At 37.3% G+C, this 16,103-nt stretch overlaps 4 protein-coding genes across 4 annotated transcripts; 2 read left to right on the forward strand and 2 right to left on the reverse strand.

Annotated features, from left to right (window-relative positions):
* Positions 1-2,319: 2,319 nt before the first annotated feature.
* On the forward strand, positions 2,320-3,319 carry GCK72_006455 (uncharacterized protein; the record flags this gene model as incomplete). Its single annotated transcript, XM_003113739.2, has 4 exons — positions 2,320-2,547; positions 2,658-2,861; positions 2,973-3,098; positions 3,149-3,319. 4 exons carry the CDS (start codon positions 2,320-2,322, stop codon positions 3,317-3,319), a joined length of 729 nt encoding a protein of 242 aa, XP_003113787.1.
* Positions 3,320-4,471: 1,152 nt separating this feature from the next.
* On the forward strand, positions 4,472-7,425 carry GCK72_006456 (uncharacterized protein; the record flags this gene model as incomplete). The annotated part of the gene is made up of 9 exons (XM_053725633.1): positions 4,472-4,638; positions 5,453-5,615; positions 5,740-5,876; positions 5,926-6,058; positions 6,107-6,198; positions 6,246-6,410; positions 6,466-6,652; positions 6,699-7,037; positions 7,087-7,425. The coding sequence occupies 9 exons, from the start codon at positions 4,472-4,474 to the stop codon at positions 7,423-7,425; spliced, it is 1,722 nt and encodes a 573-aa protein (XP_053589827.1).
* A 96-nt stretch (positions 7,426-7,521) lies between these two features.
* On the reverse strand, positions 7,522-8,780 carry GCK72_006457 (uncharacterized protein; the record flags this gene model as incomplete). Its single annotated transcript, XM_053725634.1, has 5 exons — positions 7,522-7,702; positions 7,754-8,084; positions 8,133-8,270; positions 8,491-8,617; positions 8,670-8,780. The coding sequence occupies 5 exons, from the start codon at positions 8,778-8,780 to the stop codon at positions 7,522-7,524; spliced, it is 888 nt and encodes a 295-aa protein (XP_053589828.1).
* A 2,888-nt stretch (positions 8,781-11,668) lies between these two features.
* Positions 11,669-11,872, reverse strand: GCK72_006458 (uncharacterized protein; the record flags this gene model as incomplete). Its single annotated transcript, XM_053725635.1, has 1 exon — positions 11,669-11,872. The coding sequence occupies one exon, from the start codon at positions 11,870-11,872 to the stop codon at positions 11,669-11,671; it is 204 nt and encodes a 67-aa protein (XP_053589829.1).
* Between the last annotated feature and the right edge of the window lie 4,231 nt (positions 11,873-16,103).

Here is a 16,103-nt window from a genome sequence, read left to right on the forward strand (position 1 = left end):
GGATTCTTGTTTACATATATAAACGATCAGGACTGAATATCAGTTGTGACAGTTACAGTAACCAAAACTATCCTTTTCTCCCCCGTCTCAAAATGGTAGTAACCTCCAGACCATGAAATGATTCATATTTTCTGCACAATTTTGTGACTATTTCGATTGTTTATCCAGCACACCGAAAGGACACAAGTTACTGTTTGTAACTGAAATAAGTTGTCTTTTGTGATGTGATGTTTGCCGTTTCCACTCTCTGTTCCAATGCTCCCTGTCCCTTGAAACTGTTCTTCTCTTCACATCTTCCTTCTGTTTTCTTCTCCTCCAAAACGATAATCGTGTTCCATGTCACAATACAATCAACAAGCATTCATATCATGTTTTCGTCAATATCCCGGTCAGTCTCTCTCTATCCATGACGAGACGGTTCGTGTCAGGAACATCATCACAGGTTGACATTTATTGGGTCTTTTGCTGGACGAATGTTTGAACAACTGCAATGTTTTTTTCCTGTTCAAGTTCAAAATAATGCTGATCAAATACAAAAACTTTGGAAAATTTCAGAATAAAAGGGGAGGAATTTGGGTTAAGAAACAAAGAAATCCATCCCTGATTGATCTTTTTTGATGATTGTTTTATCAGGAGACAAATAAAAAGAGTCATCCTATTTTAAAGTTCTCACTGATATCGTTTGTTCTCTCTATCCCTTTGCCACGTCACTATTTGCCAACAGAATTAACTGCGAGAGACCTTTTTCTCTAATATTTTCAGTTGACCTCTGATGTCTCGTCTTCCTCAAATTACCACTTGATCCAAATACCTTTTCTTCTATTCTTCTCAATCCCAGGTATCCAATTTCTTTTATTTCATGGATTGCCCAATTCGCCCCTTTTCGACCCGACGATCAGTCTCTTATTGTTTGCGCAAAAACTTTCCATTTCGACGTCCGTTTCTCGTTCTTTTTCCCAAAAGTCACCTTCATGATCACATATTTTGTTTGATTTTAACTTACTGCCAACCGACTCGCAAAATATTGACTCACTCACATCTTTTTCTCAATGGTTTTGATTTCGAAGATTTCGGAGAAGAAGAAGGAGTGCAGATTCAGAAGATATTCGGATATCAAGAACAGCTGTCAAGTGTTTACAACTGTTAGTTGACCAATTGTTTTAAAAGAAAATGAGTCATTTTATGATTTTTTTGAGTGGAAGAGAACAAGGATGAATATGTAGAAAAACAAGTTTGTTTAGAAGACATCGTTGAGGTGAGAACTGGACACAAGAGTATCCTTCAATCTACTTTTTCCGCCATTATGAGATTCCTAACAATACAGGAAAAAGTTGATTGGTCAAAAACCAAAAGAACAATCTTAATTACTCTTTTAAGAGAATGTGCCGTAGTATTAGAGTATGATCTATAAGTTTATGAAAAGGGTTTCTTCGAACTCTTCACACCACTTGTATAGTTGACACTTTTTCGGGAGGACACTACTGAGACTACAGGAGTCTCGAGAGCTTATAGTTTGCCATTTGAACATTGAATTTTTTCAGATAGTTACAAATGGTTCTCAGATCTTTTCCTATTCTAAAAATCATTGAAGAGCTACTGTAATCTTACCGTACTGGTGCACTACAACGGTCAGAATCGCTGGAAAATTCGGAAGACCAAGATTCAAACAACACCATCTTCAATTTGTTTATTTTTTCTATATTTTCATCCGAAATCATAGAAACGACCTCAATTTTCCTCTCAATGAAATCATTCATATTTCAGAACCTGTCTCCTCCTTTTTATTCGAATACATTGTTGTTGTTTTTCATCATTTTCAGAAAAGTTCATCTCACCGTGACTCATCTCTCTCATCACTCTCTTTTCCAGATGTTTCCATCCGATCCCCTCACTACTTTTTCTCTTTTTTCTCTCTCAGTTCGCCCCGCCTTACTTGATTTCTTTTTCTCTCTCTCCACGTCTCGTTTCTTCTTTATAAAAGTGGTCGAACTGCGCGATCATCGGATTCTGCTAGTTTCTCTCTCTTTCCAATTTTCTTCTTTCTCTGGATTAACCCGGATCAGAGTGCACTTCACGCTTCGTCTGTGTACGTGTGTGTATCCATCTATTTTCTGTCGATTACTGTCGTCTCTATCCCATCCATAAATAGACCGTGTCAGCTGGATGCGTTCCTCGTTTTCGAATGCCAAATTACCTTGCTTTTTGGTCGACACTTTTCCATTTTCACTTATTTTGCATGGTTGTTCATCTTCGTCTTTTCCTCATCTTTTCTCCGTCTTTTCCTATTTTCGTCCCAACTAATACCAAATTCTTTCCAGAATGAAGCTTATTGTATTCTCTACTCTCTTCGTCTTTGCTCTTGCTTTTCCACGTGAGAAGCGTCAGCTCTCAATCGGTACAATTTCGGTTTCTGGAGCCGGTGGATCCACTGGATGCGTTGTCACTGGAAATGTCCTCTACGCCAATGGAATCCGTCTCCGTAACTTGACTTCTTCGGAGCAAAGCGAATTGGCCACTTACCAGACTGAAGTTGAGCAATACAAGACTGTAAGTCTACGAATTTTTTGGTAGTTTGGATAGGAATTCATTGAAAAATCCGAACTCAAAACTCAAAACCATTTGAATTATTGCTAAAACGTATCTTTTTGATTTTCCAGCAACTCCGTGAAATCCTCAACCAACGTCGCGAGAATCTCCGTAACCGTTTGATGGCTCACGGAAGAAATCAGCAACAACAGAGCAATGACGTCAGCAGTCAAAACGCTCCAGATGATGGATCCATCCCAAAGGCTCCAGAAAAGCCATCATTCTGTACTGCTGAGGAAACCACTCAATACTATTTCGATGGATGCATGGTTCAAGTAAATACTATTTTCTATTTTGAAGAAGATTATTCCTACGGAAGAAAGGGTTACTGTAGCAGTGACCTTCTTATTTGCCAAACTTCCATTCCGTAATCCTCTTATTTTCAGAACAACAAAGTCTACGTCGGTGGTCAATACGCTCGTGATCTTTCTTCTGATGAGGTCTCCGAATTGCAGACCTTCGACACTCAACAAACTGCTTACCAAAACGCCGTTCAGGCTCAGATGCAAACTGTAAGTTGTGATACAATAAGAGATCAACCAATCGGATAATTCATTTTTAGCAAGTCCGTGGATTGTTCGGAGGATCTGACTTCCTTTCCGCTCTTTTCGGAGGAGATGGTCAACCACAACAACAACAACCACAACCATCTTCCACCACTCCAGCATCAACCAGCTCTACAACTCTTCCACCAAAACCAACTGTGCCACAATTCTGCACTGCTATCTTCTAATCTTCTGAATCTGCTTTAATTTCATTTCTCCTCTCATAATTTACAGTTTTTCGTGTATTCAACAATCCATTATGTGCATATAACAGCTACGGTCATCAACTTTCTAAATCATAAAACATGTACAGAAATAAATTTTCTATTCGACAAAATTCTCAATTCGAATACTAATAGTTGAACTTGAAACGATGCAGTGTGTTCTAGACATAGAAAACAAGCAGCCGACATTTCCCGGGTTCCGCCGGCCACTGTGCTTCGCGTGTAAGTTCGCTCCGCCCACTTTCCCCCCGCACTCCAACGCGACGATCCGACTCGAACCAAAATGGAAAATGAGTTCTTGGAGCGAAGGACGATTTTCGAGACTAGACGGATTTTTCCAGTTTTTTCGACGGAAATGGATAGAATATCGAAAATGAGGACGATTGATATGACTTTCGAGTGAAAAGGATTAGATTTGATGAGCTTATGAAGATGAAAGAAAATCTGGTCTGAAAACTGAGAATTGAGGAATTCTGAAGCAGTTTTTGGAAAGTTTAGCAATCTTTTTTCACGTTGGGATACTATATAAACCAAAAAAAACTTCGATTTCTCAAAATATTTTATCAATTTAACTATCTAACAAGTTTCAGCATGTGTCCGTTCTATAAAGCTTTGAATTTTAGTTTTCAGCTTACTGAAAAAGTCAAAAACTGGTTCAACGTGATCCAAAAGTTCCATAAAGTGTCTGAGTGGTTTCTCGAATGTTGACACTGCGCCGAAGAAACTCTCACTGGAGCATATTTTCCCAGTTTTCCAGTGAGAGACTGTGGTTTCACGTATTTGACAATCATAAAATAGTTCTACGTCTCAAATTGATCAAAATGGTTTCACAGATCATTCCGATTTTGCTGAAAACATTTTATATAAAACAATATTGAGCATTCAAATGTTATTATTGTGCTAATAAAACTTTGTTACAACATTACATAGCGACTACAGTTTTCGAAACCATAAAATGTGGCGACTTCAAAAAGAGAAGGAGTTGATAGATTGATAAGAAACCTTCTACATTTTTATCACGGCTGAATTCATATTACATTTCTCACCACACTTTTATTGCAGTCCTTTACAAATATTCTGTCTCACTATTTTTGATTTTTAATGATCATTTTCAGAATGTTCCGTTCTCTTCTTGGTGTTGCTCTTCTGGCAACTACAGTAATCTGTCAAGGAGAAAAGGATTTGATTACTAATTTACCTGGCCTTCTTTTCAAAACTAATTTCAAATCTTATTCCGGATATGTGAATGCAAATGCTAATGGAACATGGAGAATGCATTATATGTGAGTAAGAGGTTTTGAAAGATGATCAGTAAGTATTAGTTTTTGTTTTGTTATTTGAGTTAACAACTACGACATTGGAAAGCGTATCAGGGGAGCAAGTTTCATTATTCCATTTCGATAGAGTTCCATTTTGATAGAGTATGGAAAAGAGATTAATTATTAAAGTTAATATTTTCCATTTCTAGATTCTTAATTTTGTCGATACGTAGATAGAGCTTGGCGAAGATACATTTTCCGGTCAAAAGGTTGTGAATTTTGGCCGTTTTCAGTTGAAATTGGACAACTTTGCGAATGTGTCATGTTAATACTGATTCTCCCGTCAAATAGATTTTTAAATAATTATACAGACCAAGAAAATAACTTAATTTTTGTAGTTGACAACTTTTTTGTACAGACACTCTCTGAAAAGTTATGGTCATTTTAAGACGACAGCTCAAAAATCGCCCTATTTTACACTGAAATTGGTCGATTTGAGGGATAAAATACCTTGACAATACGCATTTTCGAGGGGTACTGTACGTCTGAATATAACAAATTTCCTCTGCAAAATTTTCCCAACTCCCTAAGAATAGAAAATCATCGTTTCTGATTGATTGTCATCAAACTCCAGTCATCTTTTTCTCCTTCTATTTTCACCATTTTTCCACCTCAGCAAAAACTGAAGTAGTCATCTAATCAGTCATAATTCTTACGTAATACTTGCCAAATCGAGTAAAAAAGTATCTGATAATGGAAGCAATTGTCTGTTTGCTTAAATATGAGTGTGCGGGGAGAAACCAGAAGAATAGAAATGAAGAAAAGGGAATGATTTCAGGTTGACAGAATCTCGTTCCAATCCAGACACTGATCCATTATTGGTATGGTTTAACGGAGGACCAGGATGCTCCTCATTGGGAGGGTTATTTGAAGAACTCGGTCCATTTTATGTGAATTTTGACGGAGAAACACTTTATGAAAACCCATACGCATGGAATGCGGTATGTGAAGCCTTTTATTCATTCAGATTTGTCAAAGAAACAAGTAACTGAAGTTACACACGCCCAATTCGAACTGAAAATATACAAAACATTTTTTTAAAAGCTTCATCATTCAATACTTCAGAAAGCCAACGTTTTGTACTTGGAATCTCCAATTGGTGTCGGTTATTCATATGACACTACCACTCCAAGATACTCCCAAGCCAATGACGATCAATCAGCTGCTCAAAACTTGCTCGCTTTGACCAACTTCTTCAATGTGTAAGCAACATTTTCTCACACAAAAAGAGTTTTGATGTTCTGTTTTCAGTGCCCAACCAAAATACGTCAACCGTACTTTCTATCTCTCTGGTGAATCATATGCTGGAATCTATATTCCGATGCTCACTGATCTCATTGTTCAAGGAATCAACAACGGCTCTTTCCCAAATAAGAACTTCCAGGTTACTATAGTTTTTCTTATTCAGTTTTTCAATTTCTTGTGTTTTCAGGGATCTGCCATCGGAAACGGATTCATGGATGTGAAGAAACTTTTGAATGCTCTTGCTCTGTGGAGTGCCTACCACGGGCGTGTTTCTCTTCAGTAAGAATGAAAAAGTAAAGAGATTTAAAAAATCATAATTCTTACAGAAACTGGGATAGAATCAAGACAGAGTGCGCAAATGGAACAGATATCGACAACTTTGACTTTTCTCAATATACTGCCACTAACAATAGTATTGATTATGTCGGAACTAACACGACTTGCGGAAATCTCATTCAACCACTCATTTCCCAAAATGGAGATAAGGAAGGGTAAATCAAACAAAGTTCACTATCATCGCTTTAAATGAAAATTATGATTTTTCAGATTTGATCAATACAATTTCTACCAAGAGTGCTACGATAAGTCAGTTTTCCAAGCTCCACCACCATCAGGTGCTGGAAAAAGAGCGAAAAGAAGTGCATTCAGCGGAGTTTCTTCAATTAAAAAGAATCTACAATATCAAACTCTTGGAAGCTTCAAAGGAACTTCCAACTTGGCAAAGAATACTGCTGTTAGTGTTCCAATTACAATTTCTCTAAAGGAGTGAGTATTTCCAGACCCTCGTCAATCGCTTCTCAAACGACAATCAGTTCTCTTACTTCTGTTGGAACGAGGATGCTGTCGGGACGTATTTGAATAGTGACAAAGTTCAAAACGCTCTGAATATTCCACAAGAATGGAAAAACCAGAACAACACCTGGGCAGACTGCAGAGATAAAATGTATGACGACTACATACTCAAATATCACGACACCAATCAGTTCTTCGATAACATCATCAAGAATCTGAAAACTGATTTCCGTTTCTTGATTTACAATGGAGATGTTGACACCGTCTGTAACTATTTGGGAGATGCCAAGCATATAAGAAATGTCGCAAAAAACAACGGTCTCACTGTAAGTTTCAACTCGAGTAGCTCTTCAAAAACATCGATTTTTCGTTCAGACCGAAACTGATCGTGTTCCATGGTACTACAGTGACAACAAACAATTGGCTGGATACGTGCAGTCTTATTCCGGAAAGAATGCAAACGGAGCAAACATCATCATTGATCTTCTGACTGTAAAGGGAGCTGGACACATGGTTCCATATGATCGTGCTGGTCCATCAGTTCAAATGATTTCTAACTTTGTTTGGGCTGCAAAGAATGCTCCTATCGACTATACCAGCCAGGCTAACTTCAATCCAAACATCCAACTCTCTGATATGATCGACACTGGATCTTCCTCTACTACTTCTTTCCTTTTCGCAGTTTCTGCCGTGTTGCTCAATTTGATTCTTTAAATTCAAATACTCAATGTTTATGTAATTTATTGACAAAAAAGCTATAGATGTTTTCTTTAAAACTGTTTTAAAACTCAATGAAAAATGTACATAGATCTAAGCTTGAAGAAGTTTCTGTTGCTCCACTGATTTTGGTGATTGATCAATTGAAGCATTTTCAGTTTCTTCGATATCTGGGTTGTGCATTCCGAGGGAGAAATGGTAGAACCATCCACCGACAAGAGCACCAACGAATGGGGCAAGAGCAGGAGCAATCCAATAGTTCGTATAGGGAGAACTGAAAGAAATTAAATACTCTATGTTGAGGAATTGAGAATTTATAACTTACTGGAAAACACCTGGTCCGTAAACGAAATAACTGAAGAGTCTTGGTCCGAGATCTCTTGCTGGATTGATTGGATATCCAATATTCATTCCGAATCCAGTTCCAATCATCATCACCAAAAAACCAAAGAACATTGGATGCCAAATCTTTGGAATCTGATTTCTCTCATCGATGACGACGCAGAGGAAATAAGCGAGAACCCCAGTTCCGACACATTGATCAATATATGGACCCCAGACTCCGAGATTTGGAGATGGATAACTGGCAAAGCATCCAGCAGTTCCGGTGGCTCCAAGAATTGTTCGGTTTCCACCGTCGAATGCGTCAAATTGTTCTGAAAATAGTTTTCTGTGGAGTTTTTTAATGAGAAAATGAAAGCTACCATAATAATAAGAGTACATAGCCAACGAGGCAACAAAGGCTCCAGCTGTTTGTGCAATTGCGTACAGAGGAACCCAAGCAAGTTTGAGATGTCCAAGAGACCAAAGAAGAAGTGAGACGGCTGGATTCAGGTGACCACCTAGAAAAAAGATGTTGAAAATTCGAAAAAAAGAAAATTGGAAACAGGATTTTTTTGAGAAGAAACCGTGTTATTCGTTTTACTGTGATACTTTTTTCATCAGTCGATCCCAAATTTAGACATCAAGAAAGTCCGAAAAAGGGTAGTTCAATTTTCGCACAATAACCAGGGCAAGACTTCCCCCTCCATTTCTATTTTTGTATTTTCAAAACATTTTTACCTGACATTCTAGCCGTTGCCATAACTGCAAACATAATTGCAAATCCCCATCCTATATTAACCCCAATCCATTCTGTCGTCTTTCCACCACCGGCATGAAATTGGAAAACGATCGAGAGACCGATAAACTGAAAAAGGTCAGAAGATTAATAAGTCATCTCCAATTAACTTCAAACTCACACAAAGTAGGAATGTTCCGAAAAACTCTGAAATGAGATTTCTCCATAAAATATTCGTGTGAACTCCATGAAACCTCAGTCTTTCAGGTAGAGTATCTTCTTTTGCAGTCATGATTTTCTGAAATGATTTTAGATTGATTAGGTGCAGTCTGCTCGTAACATTAAAAAAGGCACAGCTTATCAGAAGAATCGAAAGTGTACTGAAACACATCTTTTTGTTTCAAAAAAGTTGGAGACACCATCCCGAAATGAAATTGATAAGGGGGCGGAGTGAAAGAGAGACGATGCCAAGCTTCTTTTGACTGTTAAGCCGGGTGAGGAGCCAAAGCCGACGGGTACACTTTGTCAGTTCTTTGAACGAAAATATGTGTGTTATGATTGAAGAGAAATTGAGAAGAGATGAGAAGAAAAGGTACCAGTGGCAAACAGTTTATGGGTGTACTTTACTAGAGAAAAAAGAGAGAAAACGTCAATACGTGGTGGGAAAAAACAGAGTGCTTGCTAGCTTCAGTTCTTTTTTATTACTTTCGTGAGAATTTGATGTTCGACAGAAATGACACATGGAGAATACATATTTAGTGAAGAATTGACATGTATTTGAAGAAAAAAGAGATGAAAGGGTACCGTTACAACCACGTGGAAGTTGTTATTGAATCGACGCTTTCAATTAAAAACGTGAACTATTTAATCCCTACAGTAATCAAAAAAGAAAGAAAAGCGTGATACTGAAGGAAAAGAGACTTCAATAGGTTCAATATTTTATAGAAAACACCCTTTTTGTGATTGAGTTGGCAGAAAGAAAAGCGAATTGCAAATTTTTATTTTGAACAAAAGTTAGACGTCGCAAGATATTCTACTGATACTTTAGGTGACCGAGGGTATGATATCCATGGATTTAAAATACTGCACAAGCGGACAGCAAAAGCCAACGCGTTCATATTTGTAGTTGGTCATTGTTGTGTTCAATTTGAAATAATTTAGAAAGATTATTTAGCACGGCACGCTTCTTACAACCGCGCTATACCGAAACCGAAAAAAACAGTGTGCGAAATTGAGAGATTCAGAGGAAAATTTTCATTTTTAAGGGCATTTCGGGGAGCGCAGTTCTAAGAACAGTGCCGAGCTAATAGCTTTTGCTTCTAAATTGACTATTGTCAACCACTATCAGCTGGAACAGAATAACCCATCCCTACTATTTTTAAGATTGATAAACCCAGTTTATAGACACTCTCATTGAATGTTTCAGGTTAAGCATTTCCTGAAAAGAGCAAAACTCAAAAAGTGCCAAACATTTTCTGCTAGTTATCCTCTTTACACACACTCAAACTACACTATTATCATTCAATTTGATAATATTTTACACACGACAAAAAGCCAACAACCACTCTCTCTGTTTCATTTTAATCCGTTAATAATCTGTATTAAGAAACTGACAAACAAGAACATCATACTTCACAACTTACCCGGATGAATCGGAGGAGCATTCGAGAATTCGAGAGAAGAACCAATTCCGATTTCTCTCATTTCAACTCGTTCCTTATAAAGCCAACTGGGAAACGGTAGATCAGAGAACTTGGGAAAGACACGTGAGTGATAAGGTATTCTGTAGGTTACGAGAACTGTTCTGTGATAAGAAAGCGGGTGCTCTTTGAGCACACTTTGAAGTTTCTAAACCAATTGAACTCTGTAAACAAAAAGTCGTTCGATGTGGAAGGAATTCTGGTGATAAACAGATTAGGAAAAGAGAAGCAACGTGTTGGTTTTTATTTATATTTCTATCATGTGCCTTTTCAAGAATTGCTGGAAATCAGTAAATGATAATTTTTACAGCAGGAGTCCCTTTCTGAAGTTTCAGTGCAACATCATCACGAATGAAGTTCGAGAACTAACTTATTATCTCTTTTTGTTTCTCTAATTTTCACCGATTCAAATTTGCCCAAAGAGGAAACTAAACGCGTGCCGACAAAGTTTTATATGCAATCACTGCAGCCGACATTTCCCGGGTTCCGCCGGCCACTGTGCTTTGCGTGTGAGTTCGCCCCGCCCACTTTCCCCCGCACTCCAACGCGACGATCCGACTCGAACCAAAATGGAAAATGAGTTCATGGAGCGAAGGACGATTTTTCCAGTTTTTTCGACGGAAATGGATAGAACATCGAAAATGAATAAGATTTAAATGAATTTCGAGCGGAAAGAGTCAGAATAAACCGAGTTATGGAGCCCAGTCCGAAAATTGCCTGGTGCTAGTGATATGATGACCTTGAGATTCTGATTTTGGGTATTTTCTTCGTTAATTTATATCTTTTTAGTTTTGGTTACTTACCCTAATGACTGTTTCATTGAAATTTCGAACTTTGAATAACCAAAGACCTCCACGAAATCTCATCTTCTTCTTACTATTTCACATCGTATACATTTTCCGAATCGTTATTTTTTCTTTCGAAAACTGTCACTATCCCTCTAATGAGAAAGTACCAAAACTATTCTTCATAATTGTAGGTATTCGATGAATTCCTTCATTCGTCTTCTCCTTTTTTGAAATCTTTCAAGGCTGTTCGTTTTGCCGTCAAAGGTTCACTGAAAAAAGGTGCCAGTACCTCTCTGTCGATTGTTGATCATGATAACTGAAGGTGTCAGGAGTCAATCGGTTTCTTTATTCGGCGAAAAAATACGAAAAGAGGTGGGGGAGAGGCTCTCTTTCTTCATGAAAAGATACAATCTCATGCCCTCCAGATGCCTATCGTCCCGTCCGAAACGTCATGATAATGTCAATAACAACGAGTAAACTGAAGGAAAACCGTGTATTCTCGAGGAACATTTTAATAATGGAAATAATAAACTTCAGTTACAATATAACCTTGGATTCTGAAAATATGAAAACTTCGAGAACTAATCATGTGAGAATTGAAAAAAAAAAGTTCCAAAGATCGTGTTTCCCTCGAAAATTGGTACACTTTTCTAGGCTGTAATCCCACTTTTTCTCGGTCATGGATTGTCTCATCATTTCAATTGTAACATTGAAGATTCTTGTCTCGTCCTCATCTCACGTGTTCCAGCCCATTCGGTCGCCCCGTTTCCAGCCAACATGACCTTGTCATCCCATCTGCCACGTCGTTTAGCCGATACTTCTGAATTTGCATCTGAATCGTCGGGGTGTGGCGACGACGACGACGAAGAAGGAGAGGAGGAATGAGAAGGATACATTGTACTTTTACCGCCTGTACTTTCATGCTAATTTGCATCCGTGCCAACTTTTTTGCAGTGAAAAAAACTCTTTTTTTGTGTCCGATGAACCGAGGTAGAGAACAGGGACATCCTAAATTCATTGTTAACCTCATTTCGTAGTTTTTTTCTTTTTTATTCAAGGAAACTTTACAAATTCTTTGAATAGAACGTTGATAGATAAAATGTAGAAGTTTTTTTACCAGTCATTCTTTTCCGAACGAGGATTCTGATTTTTTTTTTGAATTTTGGTTTCACTTCATGTAAGTTGAAATTTTTCTAGGTGAACTTCAATTAATAGGAAACAAACATCGTGGGGATTCTGAATAAGTTGTCAAATTCTGAAAGTAAAAATGGAGTGAGTCATGTTCATTAAAAAAAACAAATTTGTCAGTTAACTTCTCATGATAACGCCCTGAATTTCATCCTGACAAAAAGCCTTGTAGCTCGTTTTATTTTGATACATAACTAAAACCGATTCAAAAGCCTTTGTTCATTATACGTATTTCGAAAACCGTTCATCAAAATCTACGTCAAAAATTGAGCAGTTTCTCCAGTAGATTCCCAAGAATTAGGATCTAATTTTTCTGTGAAATCAGAAACTTCCCCCTTCCGGTCTTCTCCTCATATATCAAGATTCAGAAGTACAAGGAAACAGTTTTACTCTCCAAACCACCTAAACTTGTTATCAATTCTTTCTTCTTCTTCTTTTTATCTGTTTCATTTGTTTTTCATCCGGTCACTTTCATTTCTCTTTGAAAAAGAAGTCTCGAAGATCATCTGTCTCTTTTTCTTATCAAATAACTCTCTCCTTTTAAGTGTAACAGTGTTCTCGTCTTTCTGAAAAAGAAGAAGACGCTTTACCTCAAGAAGTAGTCAATCAGCCAAAAACAAATTACCGTTCAAAACTTTAATTGCCAATTAATGGACACAAACACGTTTCGTTTTGTCCATCTGAAACGAGGACCGACAATGCAAGTGACTCGTGAGAGTCGTCAGTTTCTTTTCTGGAAACTTTTTTCTTCGTTTCAAAAAAGAAGACCTCAATCTTGATGACGTCCTTATTTGAAACTTGAAACAAAGAAAAAGAGGGATAGTGAAGATACGCAGAGGAATCATAGAAGGTGTCGAGGTCATTTTGAAAAAAGTGGGCGGAGTTTAAAGTGAGGTTAGAAAGGTAATGGTCACTTTAAAGCGGCCAGCGATTGATAAAATACACCTGACAGGAGACCTCAATTTCGTAATTTATTGCTGCTGTTTTTTGGCTATTACTACGACGACTACATTCTCTTTTCGAAAGTCAGTCCTTTTTGTGGGGAAGGATACGGTATCTTTGTCTCGTGATGGAAACTGCTAGTGTACTATTAAGGTAACATAAAGAAGCTAAGAAAGTGAAAATAAATGAATTCAGATGAAGATAAGAGCTTTTGAATTAAGTTAGGATAGGTAGAAACTTTGAGACTCTGATACCTACAGCACCGGTCAAAAATCTATCACATTTTGCCTTTTTCTGTTGAAAATGCCCAAGTTTGAGAGTATGTCATAGTAAAACTAACTGTGCCACCAAATAATTTTTTATGGATCAGACATACCAAGACTAGAACTCCATTTTTGTAGTTGACAACTTTTTGGTACGGACACTCCCTAAAGAGTTATAGTAATTTTGAGTCAACAGGTCAAAAATTTTACTATTTTGCACTGAAATGGGTCGATTTGAGGGAGGTATTACTTTATCGATATATAACTTGCCAAGGAGTGTTCATACAAAAAAGTGGGCAACTTCAAAAATGGAGTTCTACTCTTGGTCTGTTTGATCCCATAAAAAGTTATTTTGTGGGACGATTAGTTTTACTATGACACACTTTCAAAGTTGGGAACTTTCAACTGAAAAAGGCAAAATATGATAGATTTTTCGTTTTTTTTTTCACTGTAAACTCCTAAAAAGAAACAAATCTGTAATACAATTTTCCCTTCTAAATTGGATGTCCCCCTCCTTCCACCATCTTCCCAATAGTTGTATTTAATACCCATAGTAATAAGTGTTCTTGACACTTGCCACTTTTGTCATGTACATACAGAAAAATGGCAAAAGAGTATGACCTTACCCCGCAGTCAACTGTCGTTTTTTCTCCTCCTGCAACCGTCTGTTGACTGCTTCTCCCGTCCATTCAAGATAACTTTTCTCTTTATTTTACACAAAAGGAGACGAATCGAAATGTGCGCGAGACGCGCTTTTCCCAATTTGCCAACATAGTTTTTCGAGATGTTTCGATTTGTAGTGGAAACTGACAAGTCGAGAAACCAATTCCATATTGTAGTTGGGAAAAAAGTAAGGAACGAAGGGCGGAACAGAACAGAAGTTCAGGATTCAAGGGAGTGACGTGGCAGTCATGTTGAGGCAAAAGAGTTTCCCAGAAGTGTCAGATGACCAGATGATCGTTAAGAAAATCAGCATCTCATCCTAGATAATGATGCCACAAACTTTCCCTTTGATCCGACTGTTTGTTCGGCAATCCTACAGCTTTATCATGAAACTTTGTACAGTCTTTTATATAGTAGTATGTTGTTCGACTTCAAAACTTTCTAGAGTTTCTCGATTTTCTGAAAGCTTGAAATTTCAATTTTCAACACAAAATGAATCCATCACCAACGAAACCGATGACATGTGTTTTCACTCCTCCTCCATCAGACTTTCAAGTACTTTTTCTCTTCAGACGTTTCCCTTTTTTCATCAAATATCTATGATTTCAATACCTTTTTCCTTTTTCTATTATCAAATAAACCGTAGTTTCCAAATCATCTTCGTTCGTTATCAGATCAACTCGCTCTCTCTCATCTCCCTCATTTTTCTCTCTTTTCGGTTTCACCTATTCGTCAAATCAAGCTTCCCAAAATGACTATACTAACAAGTGATAATTGATGTGATTTAAAGTTTTGAGATAAGATGGTTTTCTTCTCTTTTTACAACTTTTTCTCGTACCTGATCTGATGATTAAAGGAGTGTGACGTGGGTTGTTCATCTCTCTTCTCTGTTCCCGAGTACTTGCTGTGAGAACGCCTACTTTCTCATTTTCAAGTTCGCTTACACTATTCTTCATACATGCTATTTGGAACAACAATCACTAAGTGTTTTTCTGCTGAAACTACTCAATTTCAACACCTTCTTACACTGACCTATATTTCTATTTTGTTTTCCAGAATTTCTAAACAAAAAAGGAGGGAGAGAGTTGAACTCATCTATTAGCAAGGAGAAAAGACTTTTCAGAAGAAATGTCAATATTTGAAAAAATGTGGGGATTTTGAATATGCATTTTGATTCTTCTAATTACTTTAATTGGCCAACTCAATCAGTATGATTTCCGCCGAATATTATCTTGTATAATGAAAAATCAAATTCCTTGAAACCTGTAATAGAGACGCACCCGCTAGCAAGAGTTTGGAGCCTCCTATCTCCGATGTCTTTAAAGATATGAAAATCTTTCCAATTGGAGAAATATTCTATGAAAATTAAGCTATATTTTGTCAGTTATCAGTTTTTTGATATTTCCTTTGGGAACTGAGATACACCGCTGCGAACAGGCACCGCTAGTGTGCCTCAGGTTTCACGGTATGTACAATTTTTGGAATTTACGGAAGATCATAGTTGAAGGCGAGTTGAGATAGAAATTCATTTTTGGGTTCGGCAAAAAAAAATGGAATCTCCATCTTTTTACCTATATGAGTTTTTGTCTGAAAGCTCAAAGTTTACTGGAAACTTCCTCAAATCAACATTTCTCTCCTAGGAAGACGGTTTTTCAGGATTCAAATCTCTGATTAAAGGTCTAGAAGATGCCGCCCACTTCATTACAATCATTTTTTTGAAAGAAAATCTTTCTCCAAAGCGATTTTTGAAATATTACCCTTGCCGTTCCGCGTGTCTTTCAAAATTAGCTTCCTCATTTTTTTGAAACTTCCTTCTAAACGAAAAACGTATGTATCACTCCGAAAATGGTCAGTTTTTCATTTACTATTTCACAGATAGAAGATCTCTCTTCTTTTTTATAAATGACAGTATTTCTTCTTTGTTTGCGTTCATTTTTCAACAAGAAACCTATTACACTTCTTTCCTTTCTCGACCATTTTTTCTCTCCGTATTGTCAACGACATCATCGTCATCAGTAGCAGGCGTTTTGTGGTTTCCTGATTGACTTTTTCTCTTTTTTGACGGATTATT

The sequence above is a fragment of the Caenorhabditis remanei genome, chromosome II, assembly GCF_010183535.1.
Source record: "Caenorhabditis remanei strain PX506 chromosome II, whole genome shotgun sequence".
Classification (NCBI taxonomy): domain Eukaryota; kingdom Metazoa; phylum Nematoda; class Chromadorea; order Rhabditida; family Rhabditidae; genus Caenorhabditis; species Caenorhabditis remanei.